The 26,063-nt window shown below is 43.2% G+C and overlaps 1 protein-coding gene across 1 annotated transcript in view; it reads right to left on the bottom strand.

Moving 5' to 3' along the window:
• Positions 1–4,741: 4,741 nt before the first annotated feature.
• WDFY2 (WD repeat and FYVE domain containing 2) overlaps positions 4,742–26,063 on the bottom strand; it is a 91,342-nt gene continuing 70,020 nt past the window's right edge. Inside the window, exons 8-12 of the mRNA XM_040426047.1 lie at positions 25,502–25,607; positions 22,229–22,330; positions 9,574–9,704; positions 7,290–7,398; positions 4,742–5,455 (exon numbers count right to left, since the gene is read on the bottom strand). Coding sequence (XP_040281981.1) covers positions 5,426–5,455; positions 7,290–7,398; positions 9,574–9,704; positions 22,229–22,330; positions 25,502–25,607 — 478 coding nt within the window. The 3' untranslated portion in view covers positions 4,742–5,425. The remainder of the gene's footprint in view (positions 5,456–7,289; positions 7,399–9,573; positions 9,705–22,228; positions 22,331–25,501; positions 25,608–26,063) is intronic.

Below are 26,063 nucleotides of genomic sequence, written 5' to 3'. Positions count from 1 at the left end.
GTTGTGGTGACCCAATGCACTTCAGTGGAGACTATTAAGTACAGAAATGCACAATGTGCAGAGGGATAGCAGTGGCTGTTTCTCTTCTCCCCCCCCCCAGACAAAGTGATGAGGTCCCGTGACCACTGCTGCCAATCACTGGCCTCAGCAGTTGAGGCCTAAGGCCTCATGCACACGAACATATATTCTTGCCGTGTCCGTTCCTTTTTTTTTTTTGCGGAACCATTCATTTCAATGGATCAAAAAAATAAATAAACGGACGTTACTTCGTGTGCATTCTGTATGTCCGTATTTCCATTCTGCAAAAAAATAGAACATGTCCTATTATTGTCCACATTACAAACAAGGATAGTAGTTTTTTTTAGGGGCCAGCTGTTCCGTAAAATATGGAATGCACATGGACGTCATCCGTATTTTTTGCAGACTGCAAAATTCATACAGTCGTGTGCGTGAGGTCTATGTCATAGTTTGTAGTCTGCCAAGGAGCTGGAACTGCCCAAGAAAAGTGGAGGTAAACGTTCAGCATAATACACTGTGTACTAGCCCAGTCAATATGGCTTATTTGCAGCTTGTTATTATGCTGGATATTGCTTCTTTTTCTGCAAATCTTACAGTAAGAACAGTTAAACTATGAACGATTTTAACAAGGCCTGGATTCCATTCCTGAAAGCAATAATAAAAAAAAAAAGATATAATCCAGGGATTTATTCTCACGGCCATAATTGGGAAGGAATTTTTTTTTCCTCCTAAGATGATTTTCTGCTACCTCATTGTGGTTTCAGTACCATGCCATGGAAAAGAATGCTGCTTTTTTTTTTTTTCTTTCTAATGGTTGCTGCAATCCTAAATTGCACAGAAACTGCAGACAAGTTCCCCCTGAAGAAGATGTACGACGACAATGCAACAGCAAGTCACAGACAAATCTCACACAGTTTTTGGATGCCAAACATAGAGAATCACCATGTAGCCACAGTCATTGGGATAACATTATAACACTGACATAACATTAGATTAAGGGCTCATGCACACGGCCATTGGCGTTTTGGCAGTCTGCAAATTGCATATAGCCGCAAAACACGGATACCGGATGTGTGTGTTCTGCATTTTACGGAATGTCCTGCCCTCTATAGAACTGTACTATCCTCGCCTGTATAATGTACAAAAATAGGACATTTAATTTTTTTTGCAGAGCTGCGAAAAGGACATACGGATGCCGACGGTATGGTGTCCACATCTTTTGTGGCCCCACTCAAGTGAACGGGTCCGCAAAAAAATGCGGATTGGATGTGGACAAAAAAAAGATGCTAGTGTGCATAAGACCTTGGAAGGGCCTATGTCTATGTTATAAAGACCCATGAAAAAAAACTCTCAATCGGATCCATGTATCAGGACATACTGTATATGTAGATAGCACGTTTTTGATTCTGGATACTGAGAATATAACATGATTCCCACATGGTGGAACAGGGTAGATAAACTGGTGTATCACATATAAAAGTGGTATACTTGGACACTTCCCAGAGGCTGGAGAACATTTGAACCCAAGATGGAACATGGGGCAATTTACTGTGAAAAAATATAATTAAGCCAAATAGTTATGTATGAATAACTCAGGTGGTGGGGCAGTCAACATATACGCCAAATTTATTAAACGGGCTCAGGTTGGAAGATAACTTCGGTGCATTGTTAGACAATTTTGTCTAACTTTACACCAACTATTAGCTCAGGCCAAAATTTCAGTGTCAGCACATACTCTTTCCCGTTCATATAGCTACGGATTTTTTTCTGTGTGGACTTGAAATCAGTGTTAAGAAGGAACATGAATCGGGCGAATCTGTGGTCAAATCTTCAGCATTTAAACTCCAAATCCATAGCAGTAACTAGAACTGACTGGGTCCTACAGCAAAATGTTTGAACGGGGCCCCCTTCCCCCTAGCAACTTCTTCGCAACCCCCACTCCTGCATTTAGTCAAGATTTCTCTTTCAGACCAGGCCCAGCAGCCTAAATGTACTGTATATTCTGCACGTCATTGTGTATAGTTTCATTCTATAAAACTGTTGCGGGGACCCTGATAATAAAATCTTTCATTCCTCCATAACAGCCGCTTCTACTGTTGCTACATCCCTGCATGGCAGCAATATGACCATCAGAATATTAACCATTATTATGACCTTAATTTCAATATTTTGGGGCCCTGGATAGGGTCTTTCTGCAGTGGAAAATTGTTGACCTATGCTCAGGATAGGTCATCATCTGATTTGTGGGGGTCTGACTCCTGACACCCCCGCTGATCAGCAGTGTGAAGAGGCTGCTTCGCTCCAGTGAGCGCCCGCGGCTTCTTCCTACACCAGTGATGTCATGAACAAGCGAATGTGCCTGGGCTTCAATACCATACTATACAATGTACGGCGCTGTGCTTGGTGTGTTGTGAGTAAGTCATAGCACTCACCGGAGCACCACAGCCTCTTCAGACAGCTGTTGGCCGGGTGGTGGACCCCCATCAGATATTAGGGGTCATAATATTTCACTCCCAGAAAACCCCTTTAATAGCGTGAATGGCAGTTCTCAGCATATTAGTTGATACTCTGCCAGGAAATGCTGAGACTTCTAGTTACACTTCGGCTTAGGAGTTATGTTTCCCCCCCCCCCTTGCTCTGCAATAATTTTCCAATAATTTCTGACCACTTTACCCTACTATTACAGTAAACTGTCGTCCTCCAAATCAGTCCTCAATACTGAAGGGTGTTATTCCAGGCTTCTTGTATCACAGCAATGATCAGCTCATTTTTCATTTCGATCATAATTTACAATATGAATTATTAGTGCAATCACAGATACATCTCCTTAATTCCAGTCTTTGTTAATACAATAATTAAATACTGTTATGCAGTAAAATGAAGACAGGACGACTACCAGCATAGCCGGGTCCATACAAAGACCAAGGGGTATTCCAGTCTTGGAAAGTGGTGGCACGCTGATACTCTATATCAGGCATCCTCAAACTGCGGCCCTCCAGCTGTTGCAAAACTTCAACTCCCAGCATGCCCGAACAGCCTACAGCAGGGCATTGTGGGAGTTGTAGTTTTACAACAGCTGGAGGGCCGCAGTTTGAGGATGCCTGCTCTATATCATCCATAGCTGACTGGTGGAGGTCCACTCTGAAGAAGCAGGTGTACGGGAGAAATGACATGTAGAGAAACTGCGAAGTGGCTGCAGCTATTATAGCTTTCACTACTCATAAACTACATAAAATATGTATTAAAAACGGAGACAAAGTTTGCATTTACTTGCAGCTTTCGGTGCTGTTATTTGTTAACATTAAGGTCTATGGGTTAAAAACATCCTACCCACACCATGTGCTGTCTGGGTCACCAAGGGATGAAAATGCCAAAAAACTGTGTTATGCCTGCACATCCTATGAATGGAAAAATTTATTATAGCTTTCCCAGCTCAAACTACACAAAATTATGTATTAATGGCAAAAAAGTTTGCAGTGCTGTTATTTGTTAAAATTAAGGACTATGGGTTAAACACTTTCTAGAACGGTCCACACGAACAGTGTGGGTCACCTAGGGGCGAAAATGCCCAAAAAAAAACAGCACATGCAAAAAGATAATAGGGTTTTCATGCTGACTAATGGCAAAATTCTGACTGCTGTACCTTCACTTACAAAAAAAGTGGCTGGAAAAAACACTAGAACCTGACCTGAATGCTGTGCGTGAATTCAGCCAAAAATAAGCTTTTGGTGCAGGAGTACATTACTTTTTTGTAGGTCATTATGAAGAGAAATTTGTAATTCCCCATTGCCTAAAACTGAACATTGGTCATGTTTGCTGTATTATATGTAGGACAACAGAACACCCCACAGAGTCCTGTCTGAACTCTGCCCTGTTTACCACAATAGAAAAGAGGTCCACCAGCTGTAAACGGGCAAGTGCCAAAAGATCTTCACTAAAACAGTGAGCCAGTATCTCCCACTGAACTCTAACACTGAAATTCCCCTTGAAGGATGTGTGTACCGCAACTTGAGAAAGCAAGGAATGAATGAATGGAGGCTTCCCAGAGATCTCCTTTGCAAGTGCCATCCCAAGCCTTGGCAGTCCTTATATCCATATAGCACCCAGCTTAAAGGGGTTCTCTGGGAATTAAGAAAATGAAAATACTTAAAATATTACCGTACTTTACTATAACTATATTCCCAAATACCTTTCATTAGTTATAATGGCTCGTTTTGTCCAGGGAGCAATCAGGGGAAATAAAATGGCCGCCGTCCTATTGGTACACACAGAACCTGTCCTAATCACACAGCAGGACGAAATACTTCACAACACTGAGCTAAAGATCTTCAGCTGAATCTCTGTAGGAATGGAGTCCATGAGGAGACAAAGTATAGAGAGGACGGACACGACAGACTGCGGTAATGGAGACTGCATACAAGAGCTGCTGCTCATCAGCCATCCCCAACTTCTCCTTGTACTTCATGTCTCCTCATGAACTCCATTCCTACAGAGATTCTGCTGGAGACCTTATCATCTGTATTCAGGATCATAATCCCTGACAAGCAGAGAGGAGGATGAGGCAGCTCTTTAGCTCGGTGTTGTGAAGTTACTTGTCCTGCTGTGTGATTAGGACAAGTTTTGTGTACTAATAGGACAGTGGCCATTTTATTTCCCCTAATGATTGCTCCTCAGACAAAAAGAGCCATTATAACTAATGAAATGTATTTGGGAATATATTTATAATAAAGTAATATTTAAGTATTTTCATTTTCTTAATTCATGGAGAACCCCTTTAATGAATACATTAAAATATAATAATTTTTTACATTTATTTTTTTTACATAAATTCAAAACGTGGTTTAGCATTTTAAATCAAAATAAAATATTTTGCAGCTAATGTTGCTTAATTAAGACCAAATACCAATATATTAATGTGTGAAATGTTATTCTTCTTGTATGGACCCATAGAGACAATCGGAGGGAGGAGGAAAGAACAAACTGCATTTAAATCGTTAGATTGCTGCAACATTTTTGGTATCTCTTTCAGAGAGTGTCACATTAATACTGCAGAAGAAATGTATAATCTAAAGAAAGCATGATAGGTTTAAAATAGAAGGGTCCCCGAGATAAACGATGGTGGACACCGACTATATATACAAACTCCAGCATAGAGCACGGAAAGCCTCTGCATAGTAAACTCCAAACAAACCCAAAAAGTTGGTTCAAACTAGAGGTGGAGCTGCCATAGGCTCAGATTAGTCAATACCTTGTATCATTCAATTACAATGAGAGCAATATCCTCTCCAGAGACCGTATTCAATAAAACCTTAACGTCTAGATACTCCGCTACTGCGCTCCCGTAGAGTCTGTACTGAATCTTCTACTTCTTGCATTACCGATCTCAAGGTCGATCCATACGATAAAATCAAGAGACGACCGGCGTCATATCCCAAAGCTGCACGATAAAAAGAAGCAAAGACGGTCATCAGAAGCCAAGAAATGCTGTGTGTGGCAAATCTGCAGTGGAAAGGCTGCAGCCATATGTAAAAAATACAGCTGCAACAACAGCCAAGGAGATTTTTGTATATGCATATAAGGGTTCATTCAGACGGCTGTATGCTGTCCGAAAAAAACGTGGATCAATTTTTTTGCGGATTAAATGCAGACCTATTCACTTCTATGGGGCCCTTTACTTCCGTTCTACGGCTCTGCAAAACAGATAAAACATGTCCTATACTTGTCCGTAAAAATCAGGATGTGGCCCTATTGAAGTCGATAGGTCTGCAAAAATGAGGAGTGTAATCCGTTTTTTTGCAGACATCCTGAACTGTCCACAAAAAAACGGATCCGCATTTTTGCAGACAGCATACGGCCGTCAGAATGAGCCCTTAATCAGAGCCTAGAGATGATATGGTCATGTGATCACAATGATGGAAGGAGCTGTATTTTATACATATGGCTGCGGTCTTATCAGTAGTGCAGGCCAATCAAGTTTTAATATTTGATAGCTAGTCCTGGTCCCAATAACAAAGCTATGATATCGGGCAGGGATCAGCAATCTTCTGCACTCCAGCTGCTGTGAAACTACAACTCCCAGCATGCAAACGCACAGCTGTTCTCATCTCCCACAGAAGCGAATGAAGCATGCTGGGAGTTGTAGTTTATGAACAGCTTGGGTGATATAGGGCATGATCATTACTGGGTACGATGGTCATAGACGATGCAGAATGACGGCAACTGGAGGATTTATTGGGAAAACCCTTTTTTTTTTTTCATGAAACTGTTCAATGTAAGCCAGGTCTAATGCATCCAGTGGCCATAGTTAAAGGGGTTCTCTAGGATTTTCATACTGATGGCCAAGCCATAGGTCACCAATATGAAATAGTCAGGGTTCCGATTCCCAGCACCCCCACCGACCAGCTGTTTGAGGAGGCCGTGGTCCTCTCCGGAGCTCCTGTGAATGCTGTGGCCTACTCATAGCTCACCAAGCACAATGTCGTCCATGTGATCGCGGCTGTGCTTGGTATTGCAGCCCATTCACATGAATGGGACCGAACTGCATTATAGGCCATGTGACTGATAAATGTGACATCACGTGGCCTAGGAAGAGGCCTAGGTTCTCACAGAGCACTGCAGTCTCTTCTTACAACTGTATGGTGGGAGTGCTGGGAGTTGGACCCCCACTTAAAAGATATTGACCACCTATCCTGAGGATAGGCCATCAGTATGAAAATCCCAGAGAACCCCTTTATCCAGCTGGAACTTTCCCAATATGGCCACTTACCAATGCATCGGAATTACTGCCAGGGCTTCCTAAAATCAGCTTGTGTACAGATACGGCAAGCGTCAAATTAACACTCACTACTACTTCAATCGGGCTCTGTTCACATGAGCATTTAAAGGTTTCCAAAGATTCTGGTGTAACATGCAGTGCTATTCTCCACCAGAATCTCAAGGTTCCCTATTATCAGTCATTGGCATCTGTCAGGATCCAGCATGGTAGCCATGGCTCCAGTGTGAACAAAGCTGTACTTTGCTTTTTATGTGCAAAAAGAAAAAAAACAAACGGCGTGGTATAAAAAATGTATAAAATCATGAACAGCACCACTCTTGTCCACTGGCTGTGTCTGGTACTGCGGCTCACCTCTATGAAACTTTTCATAAACTTATTTTGCTGATTCCTTTGTTTCTACTGGGCCCATAATATGAACTTTCAAAGTGACAACATGCAGGAGTGTGTGGCTACAGCTATGCGGGAGGACTTGCCAGAACTCGCCTCCACTACTAACCTTAATGACCTTGTCTGTTCCGGACGTCAATAACCAGACTCTTGTGGGGTCGAAGTTTACATGGACTATATTGTGCTTACTATTGTGGAATGTCGCAGTCGGCGCACGTCTGAAAAGAAAAAAAAGGGGAAGAAAAGATAAAAGCACAGCTGACAAACAGTAGACTGTGTGCATGGGAGTCTTCCTGCAGACCTCGTTCACACAGAACAGTTTTTTTTACTTTTTTTTTCCCCCTTCGGCCTAAACTAGGATTGGACCTCAAAATGAGACGACTTCCCTTTGTACTTCTTTCGGGTCCATTCCTGGCTCTGGTTAAAAACGCAGAGTGAATTTGACCGTAGAGCATCCGTCACTAACACACCAACAGCAACATGGCGCTATCCTATGAGCCCTCGCTCCTCTGTCGTGCTGTAGTGCGAAGGCTGTGCGGACATTTAACACTGGCATTAGCAGTCGCCTGGACTACTACTTCCCCTATGTGCTATGTGGTAGTGGTAGTAGTCTGAAGGTATGACGACAATTATAATCTCAAAAACACAAATGCAATAGCACTCTGCAACCAGCACTGGAGGCTGGTTTTGAAGTCAGTATAAAACTGAGTCTACTTTTACAGCACCTACCAGTAGCCATTTGGCTCCAGGAGAAGTATATAGTGGGCTCAGCATGCATGTTGGTACTTGCATCCCTTGATCCGATGAAAGCTGTAATGGCACCGGACGGGGTTAAAAGCAGAGTGTGCTTGGCATGCATGCTGTACCTGCGCTCCCTGGACTTTGTGTGGCTGTCATGGCCCATAAAACAGGTAGGAACTAGTGTTAGGGACCACTCCATAGAGGCGACCTTGACGTGGTGAGTGGCTTATTACGCTTTGGCCAAAATGTACACCAATGCCTCATCCAGCATCCAGCATGGAGGCAGGGCAGAGTGCTGGTTGCAGAGTGCTATTGCATTCGTGTTTTTGCGTTTGTTTGTGTATTTCGGCATAGCGATGTGCACCTGCATACAGGGTTGTGCTGACTGAATCCCCCACATTTTTTCTTAGACCATTATAATCTGCAATGATGTTGAATGCAATTAATCCGCCCCAAGATTTTAGAAAAACACACACTCCGACTAATGTTTTTTTTTTAGGCGGCATTTAGGGAGATCTGTATGTTCTCGTCACCGGGTCAGTGTTCTGTGGGACACAGACCAAAGTACTGTATAACCCGCAATACTCTGCACTGACCAAGTGTATGAATTGCACCACTGACTTCTATAGGTCACTGGGTATATGACATGTCCAAACTTTTGATTGATGGGGGGTCGAGGTGCCGAGTTCAAAAATATATGGGTCTACACACCGCATGCTCTGCTTTCCAAGATCACGGCTGAAGGGGTATGGCGCTCCTCTGAGTGCTTCTGTCCCATCTTTTCTTACCAATTGGACCCCAACAATAGTAAAACGTCTAGTAAAAAGTCTACAAACTCCACTACACGGACTTATTCTTATATGGCCACACATTTTAGACTTGTTCCATCCCCGGGCCGTTGGCATTGTTTTCTTTTTTTAAGCCTCCTTGTTTTTTTTCCCTTGACCATACATTATAAGCAAACACTCCTAAACAATAACCTCTTTAAAAGGGTTATGCCATAATAAATGTATAAAATCTAAATAATGAAAATCCTATAGTACATGACAATCTGTTTCTAACAAAGCCAGAACCAGCCCTGTACTTCACATGGATCCAGAGATCTCCCCATTCATTGTTCTGCTAGATCTATATCAAGCTGGCAGCGCGGGGGAAGGGTCTTTATTACCGCAGCTCTCTCCCTATGACAGCTCAGGGGGTGTGCCCTTCCTTTTGCAAACCATGGTGGGTGGGTTCTTTCTGCTCCAGCTCTCTCCCTGTAATGCCTCATTCACACTGTGATTTCCATCACTGATTTTGAGCCAAAACCAGGTGCGGGTCTAAACACAGAACAGGTGCAGATCTTTATACCTTATCTCTGTGGAGGCTGCAATCCTGGTTTTGGCTCACAATCACTGACCAAAACACGGACGTGTGAATGAGGCTTCACAGCTTCAAACAGTAGTAACGGCTGGTGGCAGTTGAAGGATGAAACTGAGCATGTGCGACCACCTCAGTAGGCGGACATGCACATTACTATACAGATTAAACACCTAATTAAATAAATAAAAAATAATAAATTTTAAATAAACATTTCAAGGCAGTACAACCCCTGTAATGTTTCACTCTATATTCAGTAATATATTGCATGCATTCAGCTTTCCCTAACTTACTGTTCATCTGTGATGGACTCGTAACAGCTATCACACACACGTACTTCAAACTCAAAGCCCATGAGGGGAATCGTGGACCTCTTAGAGCTGCACTTTCCACAAACTGCTTTTCCACACTTTCTGCAGTGATGCTAAAATAACAAAACAGCAATTGTAAGGGCCTCCGGGATCAAAACAGTTGCATAGAAGAAGTGGTCTTGTTAGCTATCACAACCAGTTACATTACATCATTTCATTGTATATTCAGTTTGCTGTATGGTTAAAGGTCTTGTATAAAATGGGAAACAGCGCCACACTTGTATATTGGCCGAGCCCGGTATTGCAGCTCATTCCCATTCACTTAGTTCATGAAAAATTTTAAAAAATATATACTGTATATATTTTTGGTAAATTATTTGTCTTATACTAGGACCATAATATGAAATTTAGACTTGAGGTATGTGAATGGTGTGGTAGCATGCATGAGCGACCGCTGCCAGGGTAGTGCTGTTGGGGAGACAAGGGACTGCGGTCCCCTATTCTAGCCCACATGGGAGTCCCAGCAGTCAGAGCCCAACAATCTAACATTTATCATCAATCTTTTGGATAGATCATACATGTTTCCGGCTGGAATACACCTTTAACAGTGACTGGATGCCATGAGCAATTAGTTTCTTTTTTCTTCTCTGAGACAGTTTCGAGAACTCTGTGATATAGAAGTAAATCAGAATAAATGGTTATGGGGGATAATGAAGATTACTCTTACCGGTAATTGGATTTTCCTGAACCCACGACAGCACCACGAGAGAGAGGCTCCGCCCCCCACAGACAGGAAACCTGACGCATAAAAAAGCGGAGGCTCTCCTCCCACCTCAGTATGTTTTTCCAAAGATGAGAGGAAACTCCGCCCATAATTATTATCATTTAATTATTATTTTTTTGCAACACTACATATGTGCACCAACCACCAATCTAGTAGGGAAGGGAAATAAGGGTGCTGTCGTGGGTTAAGGAAAATCCAATTACCGATAAGAGTAATCTTAATTTTTCCCCTCACCCACGACAGCACCGCGAGTGGGAGAACCAAGGAGACAATCGGGGCGAGTTGACAGCTGAAAGGACCTTAGAAGCGAAGGAAAGATCCGAAGAAGAGTCTAACTGTAAGCGGTAGTGTCTGAAGAAGGTAGTTGGAGAAGACCAAACAGCCGCCTTACAGATATCCTCTATAGGTACAGCAGCCATCTCAGCCCAAGAAGTAGAGATAGCTCTAGTAGAGTGAGCCATAAGGCCCTCTGGAGGAGACTTTCCTGAGGAAGAGTAAGCCAATAATATTGCTGAAGTAATCCATCTGGCCAAGGTATTCTTAGATGCTGTATGTCCCTTTCTTTTCCCCTGAAAAACAACAAACGAGGACGACCTCCTCCAGTCTTTAGTCTTGGACAAATGATGTATTAAACACCTTCTAACATCAAGAGAATGATCAGTCTTTTCCTCCTCTGTAGATGGTGACTGACAGAAGGTTGGGAGCACAATTACCCGAGATCTGTGAAACGTGGAGGCCACCTTGGGAAGGAATGCTGGATCAGGTTGAATGACTACCCTATCTTCCAGTATAGTAGTATAGGGAGGATTGATGGAAATACTCTGGAGTTCACTAATCCTGCGGGCCGAAGTTAGAGCTACTAAAAGGACAAGTTTGAATGATATATATTTTATGGAAACCTCCTCCATAGGCTTAAAGGGATGCTTTATTAAGGTGTTTAGAACCAAATTAAAATCCCAAGGCGCAGCCCTGGGCAAAAGTTTAAGAGAATAACGGGAGCCTGATCTAAAGAACCTAACTATCCAAGGATCTGACGCCGGCAGTATGTTTCTAATGATGATTTTCTTCCTACAGTCAGATGCGGTAAAAGCAGGAAAAAAAACCACGTTCTTTTATCCCCATAGCACGCTATTTTTAGAGACACTCTTGAAGTCAAGTGGGCAGCGGCCTCCTTGCTTCAAGTCAAGGTAACCGTGCCCCCTTCCCTGCCCCTTCTCCTGTGACTGACAGCCGGCTGTTCGTCAAAGCCAGCCGGCTGTCGGGCATAAGCGCTGTCAGTCACAGGGAAGGGGGCACGGTTACCGTGACTTGAAGCAAGGAGGCTGCTGCCCGCTTGACTTCAAGAGTGACTCTCAGGGAATAAAAGATTTTTTTTTCCTGCTTTTACCGCATCTGACTGCAGGAAAAAAATCATCATTAGAAACACACTGCCGGCTACTTGAAGGTACTGCTGGCGGTTTAGGGTGGTTTTTGCCACTGACAGGTTCCCTTTAAAGGGATTCTGTCACCTGGTTTTAGGTTATAGAGCTGTGGACATGCACGGCTAGATCGCCGCTAGCATGTCCGCAATATACCTGTCCCATATAAAGCGGTGTGCTTTTATTGTGTTTAAAAAATGATATATATATATATAGATATATATAGATATATATAGATATATATATATATATATATATATATATATAAAAAAGGAAAAAAGATGGCAGCACCGTCACAGATAAAAAATGGATGAAGGGTGCAAAAAGCCCAGTATGGATATAAGCCAATCCAGTAAAATGCAAGCGATGAAAAAAGGGCAGCACTCCAATGTATAAAAATGAAAAAACTTTATTTACCCATAAGGCTGTAGCGACGTTTCGGCTCTTACACAGGAGCCTTCCTCAAGCTTGAGGAAGGCTCCTGTGTAAGAGCCGAAACGTCGCCACAGCCTTATGGGTAAATAAAGTTTTTTCATTTTTATACATTGGAGTGCTGCCCTTTTTTCATCGCTTATATATATATATATGTAAATGACCCTGGTAAGGAGGCCAAGGGGCTGTACTAACCTTCTTGGTGCCCAGCCACGCCCCCCTATGAAGGAGCCCAGCACCGCCTGCGTCCTCCGAATCTCCTCCTTGCTCACAGTTAGATCGCCGCGAGCTCGCGCATGCGCAGTTCCTTCCCTGAGGCTGATGCCAGCACAGGGAAGGAACACAATACCAGGAAGGTTAGTACAGCCCCTTGGGCACCTTACCAGGGTCATTTACATATATATAAAATAATTTTTTTAAGCACAATAAAAGCACACAGCCCTATAGAACAGGTATATTGCGGACATGCTAACGGCGATCTAGCCGTGCATGTCCGCAGCTCTATAACCAAAAACGAGGTGACAGAATCCCTTTAAGGTGCTAGGAGATAACCCTAACTGCAACCCCTTCTGAAGGAATTCTAATACTTGGAAAATCGGGACTTTGGAAGGGGATTTCCCTAAAATCAATATCAGCAAAAGTCAGAAATTTCTTCCAGTGTCTGGCATAAATGGAAATTGTTACTTTCTTTCTACATTTCAAGAGAGTATTTACTAAGTTGGACGAAAAACCCCTCTTGGCTAGCAGGAACCTTTCAAATTCCATGCCATCAAATGAAGGCCTTTTATCTGCGGATTAAAAATTGGCCCCTGAGACAGAAGGTCGTGGATTTCTGGAAGGACCCACTGGTCTGACACCAACATCTTTCTCAGGCAGGAAAACCACGTTCTCCTGGGCCAGAAGGGAGCTATTAAAATAACACAAGCATGATCTTCACTTATCTTCTGTAACACCCTGGGAATCAAGGGAAAAGGAGGGAAGGCATACCCCAGGGGGAAATTCTAACTGAAGGAAGGCATCCAGACCACAGGGGGATCCCTCTGGAGATAAAGAAAAGATTCCTTAACTTTCCTGTGCTGACTGGTCGCAAACAGATCTACTGAAGGAACCCCCCAATTGTCAGAAATTTTATTAAAAATGTATTGGTTTAGACTCCACTCCCCTTGGGAAATAACATGACGACTCAAAAAATCTGCCTGAATATTCTCTGTGCCCCGGATGTGAACTACAATTACTTTCTGCCAAATGAAGAATCTCACTTGTACCCCCTTGTTTGTTTAAATAGTAAACTTTGAAATGAATGGAAGAACATCTATCATAGCAAATTTTATTGCCATAAGTTCCTTCATATTTGAAGAGGCTGACCTCTGCCCATCTGGCCATAAGCCTTGGATTGAGTGTCCTAGGATATGAGCTCCCCAACCCCAAGGACTTGCATCCGTAGTCAAGCATAAAAGATTCTTCCTTACCCAGGGAGCCCCTTGGGTTAGATTGTCTCTTAGCAACCACCACCTTAATTCCTCTAAGGTTTGGTTTGGTATAACTAGGCAAGACTCTAAGGGTTCCTTGCCCCCTTCCCAAGCTGACAATAGAACCCATTGTAGGCCTCTTGAGTGGAACTGGGCCCATAGAACAGCTAGAATACATAATGTCAAACTTCCCAGAATAGACATAACTTTTCTCAGGGATGTTCTTGGGTTCCTGGCTAGATCTTGTATTTTTTCTCTTAATTTCACAATCTTTTCTTCCGTTAAGAAACACCTCTATACCCTTGAATCCAGTAGCAATCCTAGAAAAAGTTTGCGCTGAGAGGGTTCCGGTCTTGATTTCTCTTTGTTCAGGAGCCATCCCATTTTTTCCAGAGTCTGAGATACATTCTGTACTGCCTTTTTGCAGGACTCCCCCGATTCTCCGACTATCAAAAAGTCATCCAGATATGGGATTTAAAGAATGTCCTTTTCCCTGATATTAGCTGCCATCTCTGAGATTATCTTCATGAACACTCTTGGTGACATGGACAGACCTCTAGCTCTATAGAACCGTTTGTCTTCCCAGTAGTCTTTGCAACTACAAACCTGTTTGGAGGAGGAGAATAAAACTCTAACTTTAAACCTAGACCAATGGTTTCTAAAATCCAGGAACTGTTGGAAATTTGCTGCCATGCAGGAAGAAACTTTGCTAGTCTTCCTCCCACAGGCAACCTGGCGTCATTGTTGATCACCTGATTTTTTTCTTATCACTGAAGGATCTGCCGAAGAAAAGAAACCTTCCGCTTCTCCTTTGTGATGTGTATCTAAACTTCTTGTCTCCTCTATCTCCTTCCCTGTTACCCTGAAAGGAACGGTCAATTCTACCTCTAGTGCTATAACCCCTACCAGAAAAGGTCTGGACAGGAAATTTCTTCTTCTTATCAGCTGCCTCATTTAACAGTTCGTCTAAAGCAGCACCAAAAAAATACTCTCCCTCACAAGGGACTGCACACAATTTTTTCTTGGAAATCCAGTCTCCGCTCCAACCCTTTAGCCACAAAGCCCTTTTGGCTGAGTTAGCGAGGGCAGAAGATCTAGCCGCAAGCCTAATAGAATCTGCAGAAAAATCTGCTAAAAAATCAGCTGCTTTCTTAATGGTGGGAAGACCTGCCAAAATTTCCTCCCTAGGACATTTGTTCTTTAACTGATCCTCTAACTCAGAGACCCAAACAATTAAGGAACGGGCAGGACAAGTGGACGCAATAGGGGGTCTAAACGAGGACGTAGACGCCTCCCAGGCACCTTTTAGAAATCCATCTGCTTTCCTATCTAATGGATCTTTAAGGGAACACGCATCCTCAAAGGGGAGACAAGATCTTTTGGTAACTTTAGAAATCGCGACATCCATCTTAGGTGCCTTGTTCCAGGGAGCACAATCTGCTTCTAAGAATAGATATTTTGTCTTAAAATTCTTAGAAATATAAACTCTTCTACTAGGCTTATCCCACTCTCCTTTAATTAAAGACGAAACATTTTTACAGTCTTGTGAAAAAATTAGGACACCCTTTGAAAGCATGTGGTTTTTTGTAACATTTTTAATAAATGGTTATTTCATCTCCGTTTCAACAATACAGAGAGATTAAAGTAATCCGACTAAACAAAGAAAACTGAAGAAAAGTCTTTTCAAGATCTTCTGTAAATGTCATTCTACAAAAATGCCTATTCTAACTGAGGAAAAAGATAGGACACCCTTGCCCCTAATAGCGAGTGTTACCTCCTTTGGCTGAAATAACTGCAGTGAGACGGTTCTTGTAGCCATCTACCAGTCTTCGACATCGGTCTGAGGAAATTTTACCCCACTCCTCAATGCAGAACTTTTTCAGCTGTGAGATGTTTGAGGGGTTTCTTGCACGTACAGCCCTTTTCAAGTCACCCCACAGCATCTCAATGGGATTCAAATCTGGACTTTGACTTGGCCATTCCAGGACTCTCCATTTCTTCTTTTTCAGCCAATCTTTGGTTGATTTACTAGTATGTTTTGGGTCATTGTCATGTTGCATGGTCCAGTTCCGCTTCAGCTTTAATTTTCTAACTGATGGTCTCACATGTTCTTCAAGCACCTTCTGATACACAGTAGAATTCATCGTGGATTCTATGATGGTGAGCTGACCAGGTCCTGCTGCAGCAAAGCAGCCCCAAACCATGACACTTCCACCTCCATGCTTCACAGTTGGTATGAGGTTCTTTTCTTGGAATGCTGTGTTTGGTTTAGGCCAAACATGTCCTCTGCTGTTGTGTCCAAATAATTCAATTTTGGACTCATCTGTCCAAAGAACATTATTCCAGAAGTCCTGGTCTTTGTCAACTTTATCGCTGGCAAATGTCAGTCTGGCCTCGATGTTTCTCTTGGAAAGCAAAGGTTTCCTCCTTGCACACCTCCCATGCAAGTTAAACTTGTACAGTCTCTTTCTGATTGTAGAGGCATGTACTTCTACATCAACAGTAGCCAGAGCCTGCTGTAGTTCTCGAGATGACACTTTAGGGTTTTTGGATACCTCTTTTAGCATCTTGCGGTCTGCTCTTGGGGTGAACTTGCTGGGGCGACCAGTCCTGGGCATGTTGGCAGTTGTTTTGAAAGCCCTCCACTTGTAGACTATCTTCCGGACAGTGGAATGGCTGATTTCAAAATCTTTTGAGATCTTTTTAAATCCCTTCCCAGACTCATAGGCTGCTACAATCTTTTTTCTGAAGTCCTCTGACAGCTCTTTTGCTCTCACCATGGTGCTCACTCTCACTTCAACAGTCAGGAGCACACCAAACTAAATGTCTGAGGTTTAAATAGGGCAAGCCTCATTCAACATGCAGAGTAACGATCTACTAATTATGTGCACCTGGTGTGATATACCTGTGTGAGATCTGAGCCAATTTAAGAGGGAATACATGTGAGGGTGTCCTATCTTTTTCCTCAGTTAGAATAGGCATTTTTGTAGAATGACATTTACAGAAGATCTTGAAAAGACTTTTCTTCAGTTTTCTTTGTTTAGTTGGATTACTTTAATCTCTCTGTATTGTTGAAACGGAGATGAAATAACCATTTATTAAAAATGTTACAAAAAACCACATGCTTTCAAAGGGTGTCCTAATTTTTTCACATGACTGTATGTATAGGGAAAAATTTTTGATGCCTAGTTTCAAGTCCCCCAAACATCAAATCTTGCATGGACTTTGGTTCTTTAGAATTTTCAATGCCCATGGTGGATCTTACTGCTTTTAATAAAGGATTAATATCCTCCACTGGAAAAAAGGGCCTTCCCATATCTTCCCCTTCTTCTCCAGATGAGTCAGATGATACATCAGAACATGGATCCTCAAAAGAATGAAAATCCTGTTCTCGAGTCAGAGGAGCTCACCAAATTAAGATGCTGAATTCTTCTAGATTTCTGCTCTTTTTGCTCCCCGATTTCCTAGTGGACCTAGCAGAGCTGACCTCAAATCTGACCAATTACTGAAGGTTTTTATAAAAAGACGGTGATTCCTCTGCTACCGTCTTGTCAATGCAGAACTGACATAATTTTTTCAAGTATTCAGAAGGCATCTGCATAGCCATAGGGCACATTCCTTATTTTTTCTCTTAGACACAGCTTTCTTAGGTTTTCCCTGTAATATACATACAGTACAGACCAAAAGTTTGGACACACCTTCTCATTCAAAGAGTTTTCTTTATTTTCATGACTATGAAGGCATCAAAACTATGAATTAACACATGTGGAATTATATACATAACAAACAAGTGTGAAACAACTGAAAATATGTCATATTCTAGGTTCTTCAAAGTAGCCACCTTTTGCTTTGATTACTGCTTTGCACACTCTTGGCATTCTCTTGATGAGCTTCAAGAGGTAGTCCCCTGAAATGGTCTTCCAACAGTCTTGAAGGAGTTCCCAGAGATGCTTAGCACTTGTTGGCCCTTTTGCCTTCACTCTGCGGTCCAGCTCACCCCAAACCATCTTGATTGGGTTCAGGTCCGGTGATTGTGGAGGCCAGGTCATCTGGCGCAGCACCCCATCACTCTCCTTCATGGTCAAATAGCCCTTACTTTCAAAGTTTTCCCAATTTTTCGGCTGACTGACTGACCTTCATTTCTTAAAGCAATGATGGCTACTCGTTTTTCTTTACTTAGCTGCTTTTTTCTTGCCATAATACAAATTCTAACAGTCTATTCAGTAGGACTATCAGCTGTGTATCCACCTGACTTCTCCTCAACGCCACTGATGGTCCCAAGCCCATTTATAAGGCAAGAAATCCCACTTATTAAACCTGACAGGGCACACCTGTGAAGTGTAAACCATTTCAGGGGACTACCTCTTGAAGCTCATCAAGAGAATGCCAAGAGTGTGCAAAGCAGTAATCAAAGCAAAAGGTAGCTACTTTGAAGAACCTAGAATATGACATATTTTCAGTTGTTTCACACTTGTTTGTTATGTATATAATTCCACATGTGTTAATTCATAGTTTTGATGCCTTCAGTGTGAATCTACAATTTTCATAGTCAGGGAAAATAAAGAAAACTCTTTGAATGAGAAGGTGTGTCCAAACTTTTGGTCTGTACTGTATGTGCTATTAACATAAGAATTATATAAAATAATGGCCAGAGGCCACTCACCACCCTTCAGGTACCGGAGCTGGTGTGGAAGCAGGATTTTCCGTAATATCCTTTTTGTCTTCTTCCATGGTAGTTAGCCGCGGGATATAGTACTCCTAATCTGAGTTATAAAGAGAACACCCGCCAGGAGACTATACACATGCTTTTCACATGAACTCGCCGGCAACTACACTTCGGGTTACGCGCTCTTTAAGCGCCTCCCATGACGTCATTCCCGCGCGCTCCACAATTCTGCCGCCTTTGTGTTCCACCGACGTCTTCCGCTTCCTGTTAAGCCACTCAGGCATCCAGAAGCGTCCGCTCCTCCCCTGGGCCTTACTCCTCGCTGCCTAAGTTGCGCCACTACGCCACCAAGCAGCCATATCCCACAGCACTTCAAAGCCCTCTGTAACAGCCAACGCGCCTCTGCAGGTCCCTCGGCGCAAGAATATGCCACCATATATTATAGAAGACCGCAGGTAAACCAGGGATACCCGGGGAAGAAGCCACCTATAGAACTTAAGGCTTCCCTCCAGAGACAGGAAACCATACTGAGGTGGGAGGAGAGCCTCCGCCTTTTTATGCTTCAGGTTTCCTGTCTGTGGGGGCAGAGCCGCTCTCTCGTGGTGCTGTCGTGGGTGAGGGGAAAAAATATCTATTTACCTACTAGGCAGAAAAACTGCGCATACATCAATACACATAGGGACTCTGGGCTCCCTCTTAAAGGGGTTTCTTAGGATTTTGATATTGATGGCCTTTTTTCAGGTGCCGGGAGTCTGACTTAGACGAGCAGATACGGATGGCGTATCCTGAGGATAGACCATCAATTTCAGAATCCTAAACAACCCCTATACGTAGAGTTGGGGCTACGACAACACGAGAGCAACTGCAATCATACAAGAACTGTGGAGAAATAACATGTTATAAGGCTACATTCACACCACTGTATGTGTTTTGCGGCCCTGATGACATTGTAACAAAGCCTATCCTTGTCCGCAAAACGGACAAGAATAGGACATAATGTATAATGTTTGCGGGGCTACGGAACGGACATACGGATAGCACACGGTGTGCTGTCCGCATTTTTTACGGACCCATTGAAACTAAAGGGTCCTCATCCAATCATCAAAAAAAAAAAACTGAAGGGACACAGAAACAAAATACGTTTGTGTGCATGAGGCCTGACAGGTAAGCAAGGACCTCTGTAAAACAAATTATATATAACGAGCTACTAAATACTATCACCATAGGAAACCGTCAAACATGATTATTACTATGATCAACATATCTGTATGGCAGAACTACATCACTATCATTAAGGGCTCATTCAGACGGCCGTAGTGTTTTGCGGCCCGCAAATTGCAGATCCGCAAATCATGGATACCGGCCATGTGCGTTTTGCATTTTGTGGACTGCACGTGGCCAGCACTATGATAGAAATGCCTATTCTTATTGTGGACAATAAAACGTGCTCTCTCTTTTTTGCGGGGCCGCAGAACGTAACTACGGATACAGACAGTGTGCCGTCTGCATCTTTTGGGGCCCTATTGAAAGGAATGGGTCGGCACCTGTTCCGCAAGATTGCAGAACAGATGCGGACTCATTTATACGGTCATCTGAATGAGGCCTAATACTGTAAAGATATGTTGAGGCTAAAAGGTACACGTTACATTTGCCTAGACACAGCCTGTTTATTTCAACAGGATATTCCTGTCCAATCCCATTATAGTCAATGAGGATCTGGTGGTGGACGGCTATGCCGGATATGGTAACTCCAGTAGTCTGCTCCTCTGCTGAACAGACTACTGGTTTTACCTGTCAGACATTTGAACGCAGCCTAACCAATTCTGGCTAAATGTTTCAGTGAGGCATTTTAGATCCGAGCAGCTTTTCTTCAGTCCTTGAGTCCTTGTGTGAAAACTTGTACCGACATGACAGGAGAGGACACCTCCAGAGCTCATGCTTACTGGCCATCTTTAAGGGCGCTGTCTCATTCATGCCATTTATCACTTTCCTATAGTGTACAAGCACGTCCACTTCTGCTGGATTGCAGGGTGGTCATAACCCCTGGATACGAGCAGTGTATAATGTGATGGAAAAATGAATCCAGCCAGCAAAGTTGGTAATATGGACAATCACAATACATTAGTAAGTGACTTGTACTAACTTTCTCTACATGAAAAATGCCATTTGCTGAAGCGAGACAACCCCTTTAAGCTTACTGGGAAATTACCTAAAGAGAATGAGTTATCTACTGTATATTTTTTTCTGCCAATTAAAACCAGATAATATTGAAATTGGAGCACCGCACACTATGTTTACTGGTGCCAGCAAGGACTGTATAGTCGTAGTCAGTAATATGAAAATTGCGGCACACAGATTATTTGGATGCAATTTCAGTATTTTATTGGTGTGATATCATGCAATAAATCGTGATCCAGTTACATTGTGGATTAATTTTGGTGACCACTGTTTTATCAATATGCTATTTTTAATATGCTGTATATACCGTATTTTTCGCCCCATAAGACGCACTTTTCCCCCCCAAACTGGGGGGGAAATGTCCCTGCGTCTTATGGGGTGAATACTAATGAGCGCTTCCATTATGGAAGCGCTCATTAGTACTGGAGGATCAGGAAGCAGTGAAGGCTTTGTACTCACCGCTTCCTGGTCCTCGGGTGTGCAGTGGCTGCGCACAGCGTGGGGGCGCTCTGTGACCCCACACTGTGCACGCCGGTTCACCGTACAGCCTACAGCAGGAGGAAGAAGAGTGCGGGCGGTGAGGAGTGGTGGCGTCCAGGAGCAGGAGAGGTAAGTGGTTTATTTATTTTGTGATCTGAGGCTGGGGGCTGCTGAATTATGACTGGGGGGCTGATCACATATGGCTGGAGGGCTGATCACATATGGCTGGGGGGCTGATCACATATGGTTGGGGGGCTGATATGAGGCATGGAGGACTGATGAGGCATAGGGGTCTCAGCTGAGGTCTGATTGGGGGTCTTCTTTATATTGGGCTCTGATCTAAGGTCTTATTAACATTGGGGGTCTGATTGCTGATCTGATGTCTAATGAAAAATATTTTTTTCTTATTGTCCTCCTCTAAAACCTAGGTGCGTCTTATGGGCCAGTGCGTCTTATAGGGCGAAATATACGGTACTTATTTTGTCACTTTATTTATTGTTTTTATCTGGTTACACTACTAATGGGGCCTGTGTTATTATTATAGATAATAAGACCGCTGAAATGTTCGGTCGCCATCATTATCAAGAGTGGTCACCAAAATGAATCCACAATCTAACTGGATCACAATTTTTTGCATGATATCGCACCAATAAAATACTGAAATTGCATCCAAATAATCTGTGTGCCGAAATTAAAACCAGATTTTGCTGTCATTTTCTGATTGCAGATTTTATTCTATTTCCTGAACATGATGATGGGGGTGACCATCTTGCCTGAGCTGTTAACAGCATTTTGACATATGCTTTACAACAGCCACATTGACTATACCGATGGCAGACTGGAGATGTTCAGTGATGTCTATGGGAGAGTTTTCTAGGCCGGCTCTGTGACCTGTGCAGAGGTCATTGTGCAGGGAGGAAGTAGATATGCTGCAATGATCTGCTATTGTGAATGGTGGATCCTGTGTTATCTATACAAAGGTGTTATCCATTATAGTAATCCTGCCAGAGATGACTGCTGAGAAGTGAACAGAATAGGAAGTCTCGATTTACTGTTAGGCTCAGAGGTCGGTGCGAATACTGCAGGATTTTAGGATTTTTTTGAATGGAGAAAGTGACAATGAAAATGTAAAAAATGTTTAACATAAAACCTTGATTTAGATGACAGGTCATTTTCTGATGACGCACGCCCTCTAAGGAGTCATACACACCTGTCGGAGGCCTATCTTTTTGCAGTCCCACATCTGTTTGAAGTTCCAGAAGAAGGGCTGGTCACATTTCTGACAAGAGTCACTGTCTAACCATTCTGGAGTCTGTAGAACGGACAAAACTAATTATTATTCCATAAATCCATTCATTAATAAAAGTCTCAAATAGATGTGCTTTTCTGTTCCACGTGATATACACGTGGACTGCAGACCAAGACGTGTCAATCAGGGATGTGCTGCCGACAACTGTATGTGCAGAAAAAAAATTATAAAAAAAAAAAATCACACAAGGATTGTTCGGGCACATACAGTGCCCATGACTGCTGTATGCCAGGGGCACTCCACTGGCGGGCCAAGGCTGTCAGCTGTCCAGACCCCTGCATGTCCCGACTACAACTCTATCTGCGTCTTTAGGACAGCTCCCTGCTTCACCATAGTCCATCATGATGCTGCTTCAAATCTGATAAGATGTGCGTCTGCGCCATCCGTGAACTTCAGTGGGCATCGGCTCCTTTAACTGAACTGTGCATGCCAGGATGGCGAGTTCCGGGTAAACAATACTGCGCTTACTACTGACGTATGTACAGTTCAGTTGAAAAAGCCGATGCCCACCGAATTTCACAAACCTGCGCGAGATTTGAAGCTGCATCATAATTACGTCGAGGAGGTTAGGCTAGGCTGGGGGGAAGGGGGGGAGAAGAAGAGAAGGGAAGGAGCCGGCCTTCGTTCTGACGGTGCGGCTGGGCTCATTTAGGGATAAGTACAGCTCCATGGGCTCTTTTATTCCTTATTAGCATATTCAAAAAGGAGAGGGAGCAGATAAATCACAACAGGAGATGCAAAAGGTTAAAAATGGTCACCCACACAATAATGGATGCTTTAAAGATGGCAGCCCGCATGTGTTCTCTGGCGAACTGACCATCACAACCAGGATACATTCAGTATCCAAAGCAAGGGCAGAGCAATCACAACCACCATGTCTAATTATTATTAATGCACCTATAAATTTAAGGTAATGTAACCTGTAACGATGACAATCGAGAAAACACGACCGCTCATAGCACACACTTTTCTCTATCAGGACGGAGTTCATTACTATTTTACCCATCTTCCATTATCAGTCCTTACTTACATGGAACTGATCCAGTTGAAAATGGGATGCACCAATTAGAAAACTTCACCCTGTTGGCTCACACGGGTTATGCTAAAAATATTATATGGGTCTACTGCATTATTTTGGGGGATGCTACTGAATGGGTCCTCCTGGGATCTTAAAGGGGTTATCTGAGACTATAAAAAGCCCCCCTATATGCTGGGACCCTCACATTGAATATAATTACCCCGCTCCCCGTACCACCGCAGCTGCTTCTCCCTGTGGGCGGATAAAAACATCCAGTGTCGGGGGGTGGGAGCAGCCAATGGCAGACCGGGACAGGGACGAGCCTCACTAGCGTCATCCGCAATGCTAGAGCGGCTCGTCCTGGTCCCCGCTTGCCATTGGCTGCTCCCACCCCCCGACACTGGATGTTTTTATCCACGCATGGGGCGGTGTGGGGACCAGAAGTGGCGTGGGGAGTGGGGTAAGTATATTCAATGTAAGGGGCCCGGCATATTAGGGGGGATCTTTTTATAGTCTCGGATAACCCCTTTTAAGTTTAAAAATGTGAGAACATTTTGAAAAGGAAATGAAGGTGAGAGAAGGACCGATGCTTTGAATTTCCACATCCGATCCTCTTGTTAAGGCCCCATTCAGAAGACCTTGTCTGTTTTGCGGACTGCAAACCACAGATCTACAAAATAAGGACACCGAGCTAGGTTATCTTCATAAACATAAAAACTAATATAAATCGCAGCAGCAGTTGATCGTGTGGCCATAAGACACAAATCAATTTAATCAGCATGATCAACCCTACCAGGCAATATGCTTCATTTAACAGGGACGATCATGTCTGACAGTCTCTTTAAGGCTAACAAAACAGACTACTGAAATTTTACTGTCTTTTAAATTGGACTTTCAAGGATTGCTACAGTAAATGTATTGATTTGAACCCCTTTCCTGGACACCAATGAAATCTATGGTCTCCTATATGAACCTCACCAGTTCAGGCCAACGTAGGACAGACTTTTGGCCCCCGCTGGGTGAATGGAGCCCAATGGATACCTGGCAAACATACTGTAGGACTTTACAACGGATATTACCAAATATATCAGCACCTTCTTTCCATCCAACCCTGAATAAGTCAGAGTCCTTGAAGAACAAGTGACATGTTAACGGCTGTTCACTTTAGGGTGGAAAAATGGACAGAAAGTGGTTAAAGTGGTTGACCGATAATACAGTGTCACCCATTCTATGGAACAGGTGCTAGGTAAAAGGTCTGACCACACGTGGCGTAAATGCTGCAAATTCCCCACTGCTGAACTGCATACGGAAAATCTGCCGTATTTACTGAATAATAGAGCAAAGTGGATGAGACTTCAAAATACCTGCAGCGTAAACTGACGTGCGCTGAGGGTTTCGATTCCGCAGCATGCCAATTTATGCTGTTTTCCCCAAAACCAATGCTAAGCTTGAAAGCCACAGAAGACTTGCTGCGATTCCTGCAGCAAAAACGGAGAAAGCCGGAGTTTCCTAAGATAAGCTTTCATTTGGAAGTTTAATTATCAGTTTCCAACGAATCCTGTAATGACTTCACCCCACTGTTTGCTATGCAGCAGCCCAAAAATATTCCAACCGTTGTATAGGAGGAGAGAATGGCCTGTGTCACCCAAACCTAGTGCGAGCACGCCATCAAGTGTTAGGCTAGATTCACACGACCGTATGTGTTTTGTGGTCCGCAAAAAAATGGCATCAGTTTTTTATTAATTTTTTTGCAAATCCATCGTAACAATGCCTATCCTTGTCCGCAAAACGGACAAGAATAGGACATGTTCTATTTTTTTGGCGGGGCTACGGAACGGACATACGGATGCGGACAGCACAGTGTGTGCTGTCCGCATTTTTTGCGGACCCATTGAAATGAGTGGGTCTGCATCCTATCCGCAAAAAAAAGAACGGAATGGACAAGGAAACAAAATACGTTCGTGTGAATGTAGCCTTATCCAAAGCCACGCAGGAAGCAAGATGGCTACCACCACCCAGAGCTGGAGGAGGGATAACAGGGTAATGATTATATTACGTTTACTGGGGGAGGATCAGAAAAAAAATAAACCAAATTCAATATATATATATATATATATATATATATATATATATATATATAAATATATAAAACTAACCTCCTGTCTCTCCACATCCATGTTCCAGACTACTATCCCACCATCCGCACTGCAGGAAATGAGCTGCCTGGAGTGGTGCGCGTAGGCGATGGACTGGATCTTGTCGCTGGAGGCAAAGACAAAAATCTATTCAGTGAAATGATATCACATACTGCAAAACAGAGGGCGCTAATAGTTACTACATCACTACAGAATAGGACTCCGTTTAGGGTGCCATAGAATGACCACCATTTATCTACAGTACAGAGCATGAACGACATCCTCACCACACACATGGCTGCTCTGGACGACCTGCCATGACTACTTCTATTCCTCATGTAATAACAATTCTGGAGCATCTATTCTTCTGACTCTATGATGTGCCATTCCTCCATTATTTCTGCTAAAAGTTATGAATGAATTGACAGCAGTTTGCAATAAAGGTCCAGCTGGGTGTCACCGCATAGTCTGATACTATCCAATCAGTGCTGCCAGCGTCAGACTGTGCAGGGACACACCCAAAACTTGTAACACCCAGCTGGACCTTTATTGCAGACTGCTGGCAATTCATTTGTAAACTTGT

This window comes from Bufo bufo, chromosome 3 (genome assembly GCF_905171765.1).
Source record: "Bufo bufo chromosome 3, aBufBuf1.1, whole genome shotgun sequence".
NCBI lineage: Eukaryota > Metazoa > Chordata > Amphibia > Anura > Bufonidae > Bufo > Bufo bufo.
The sequence above is the reverse complement of the archived record's forward strand: the minus strand, read 5'-3'. Positions and strand labels throughout refer to the sequence as shown.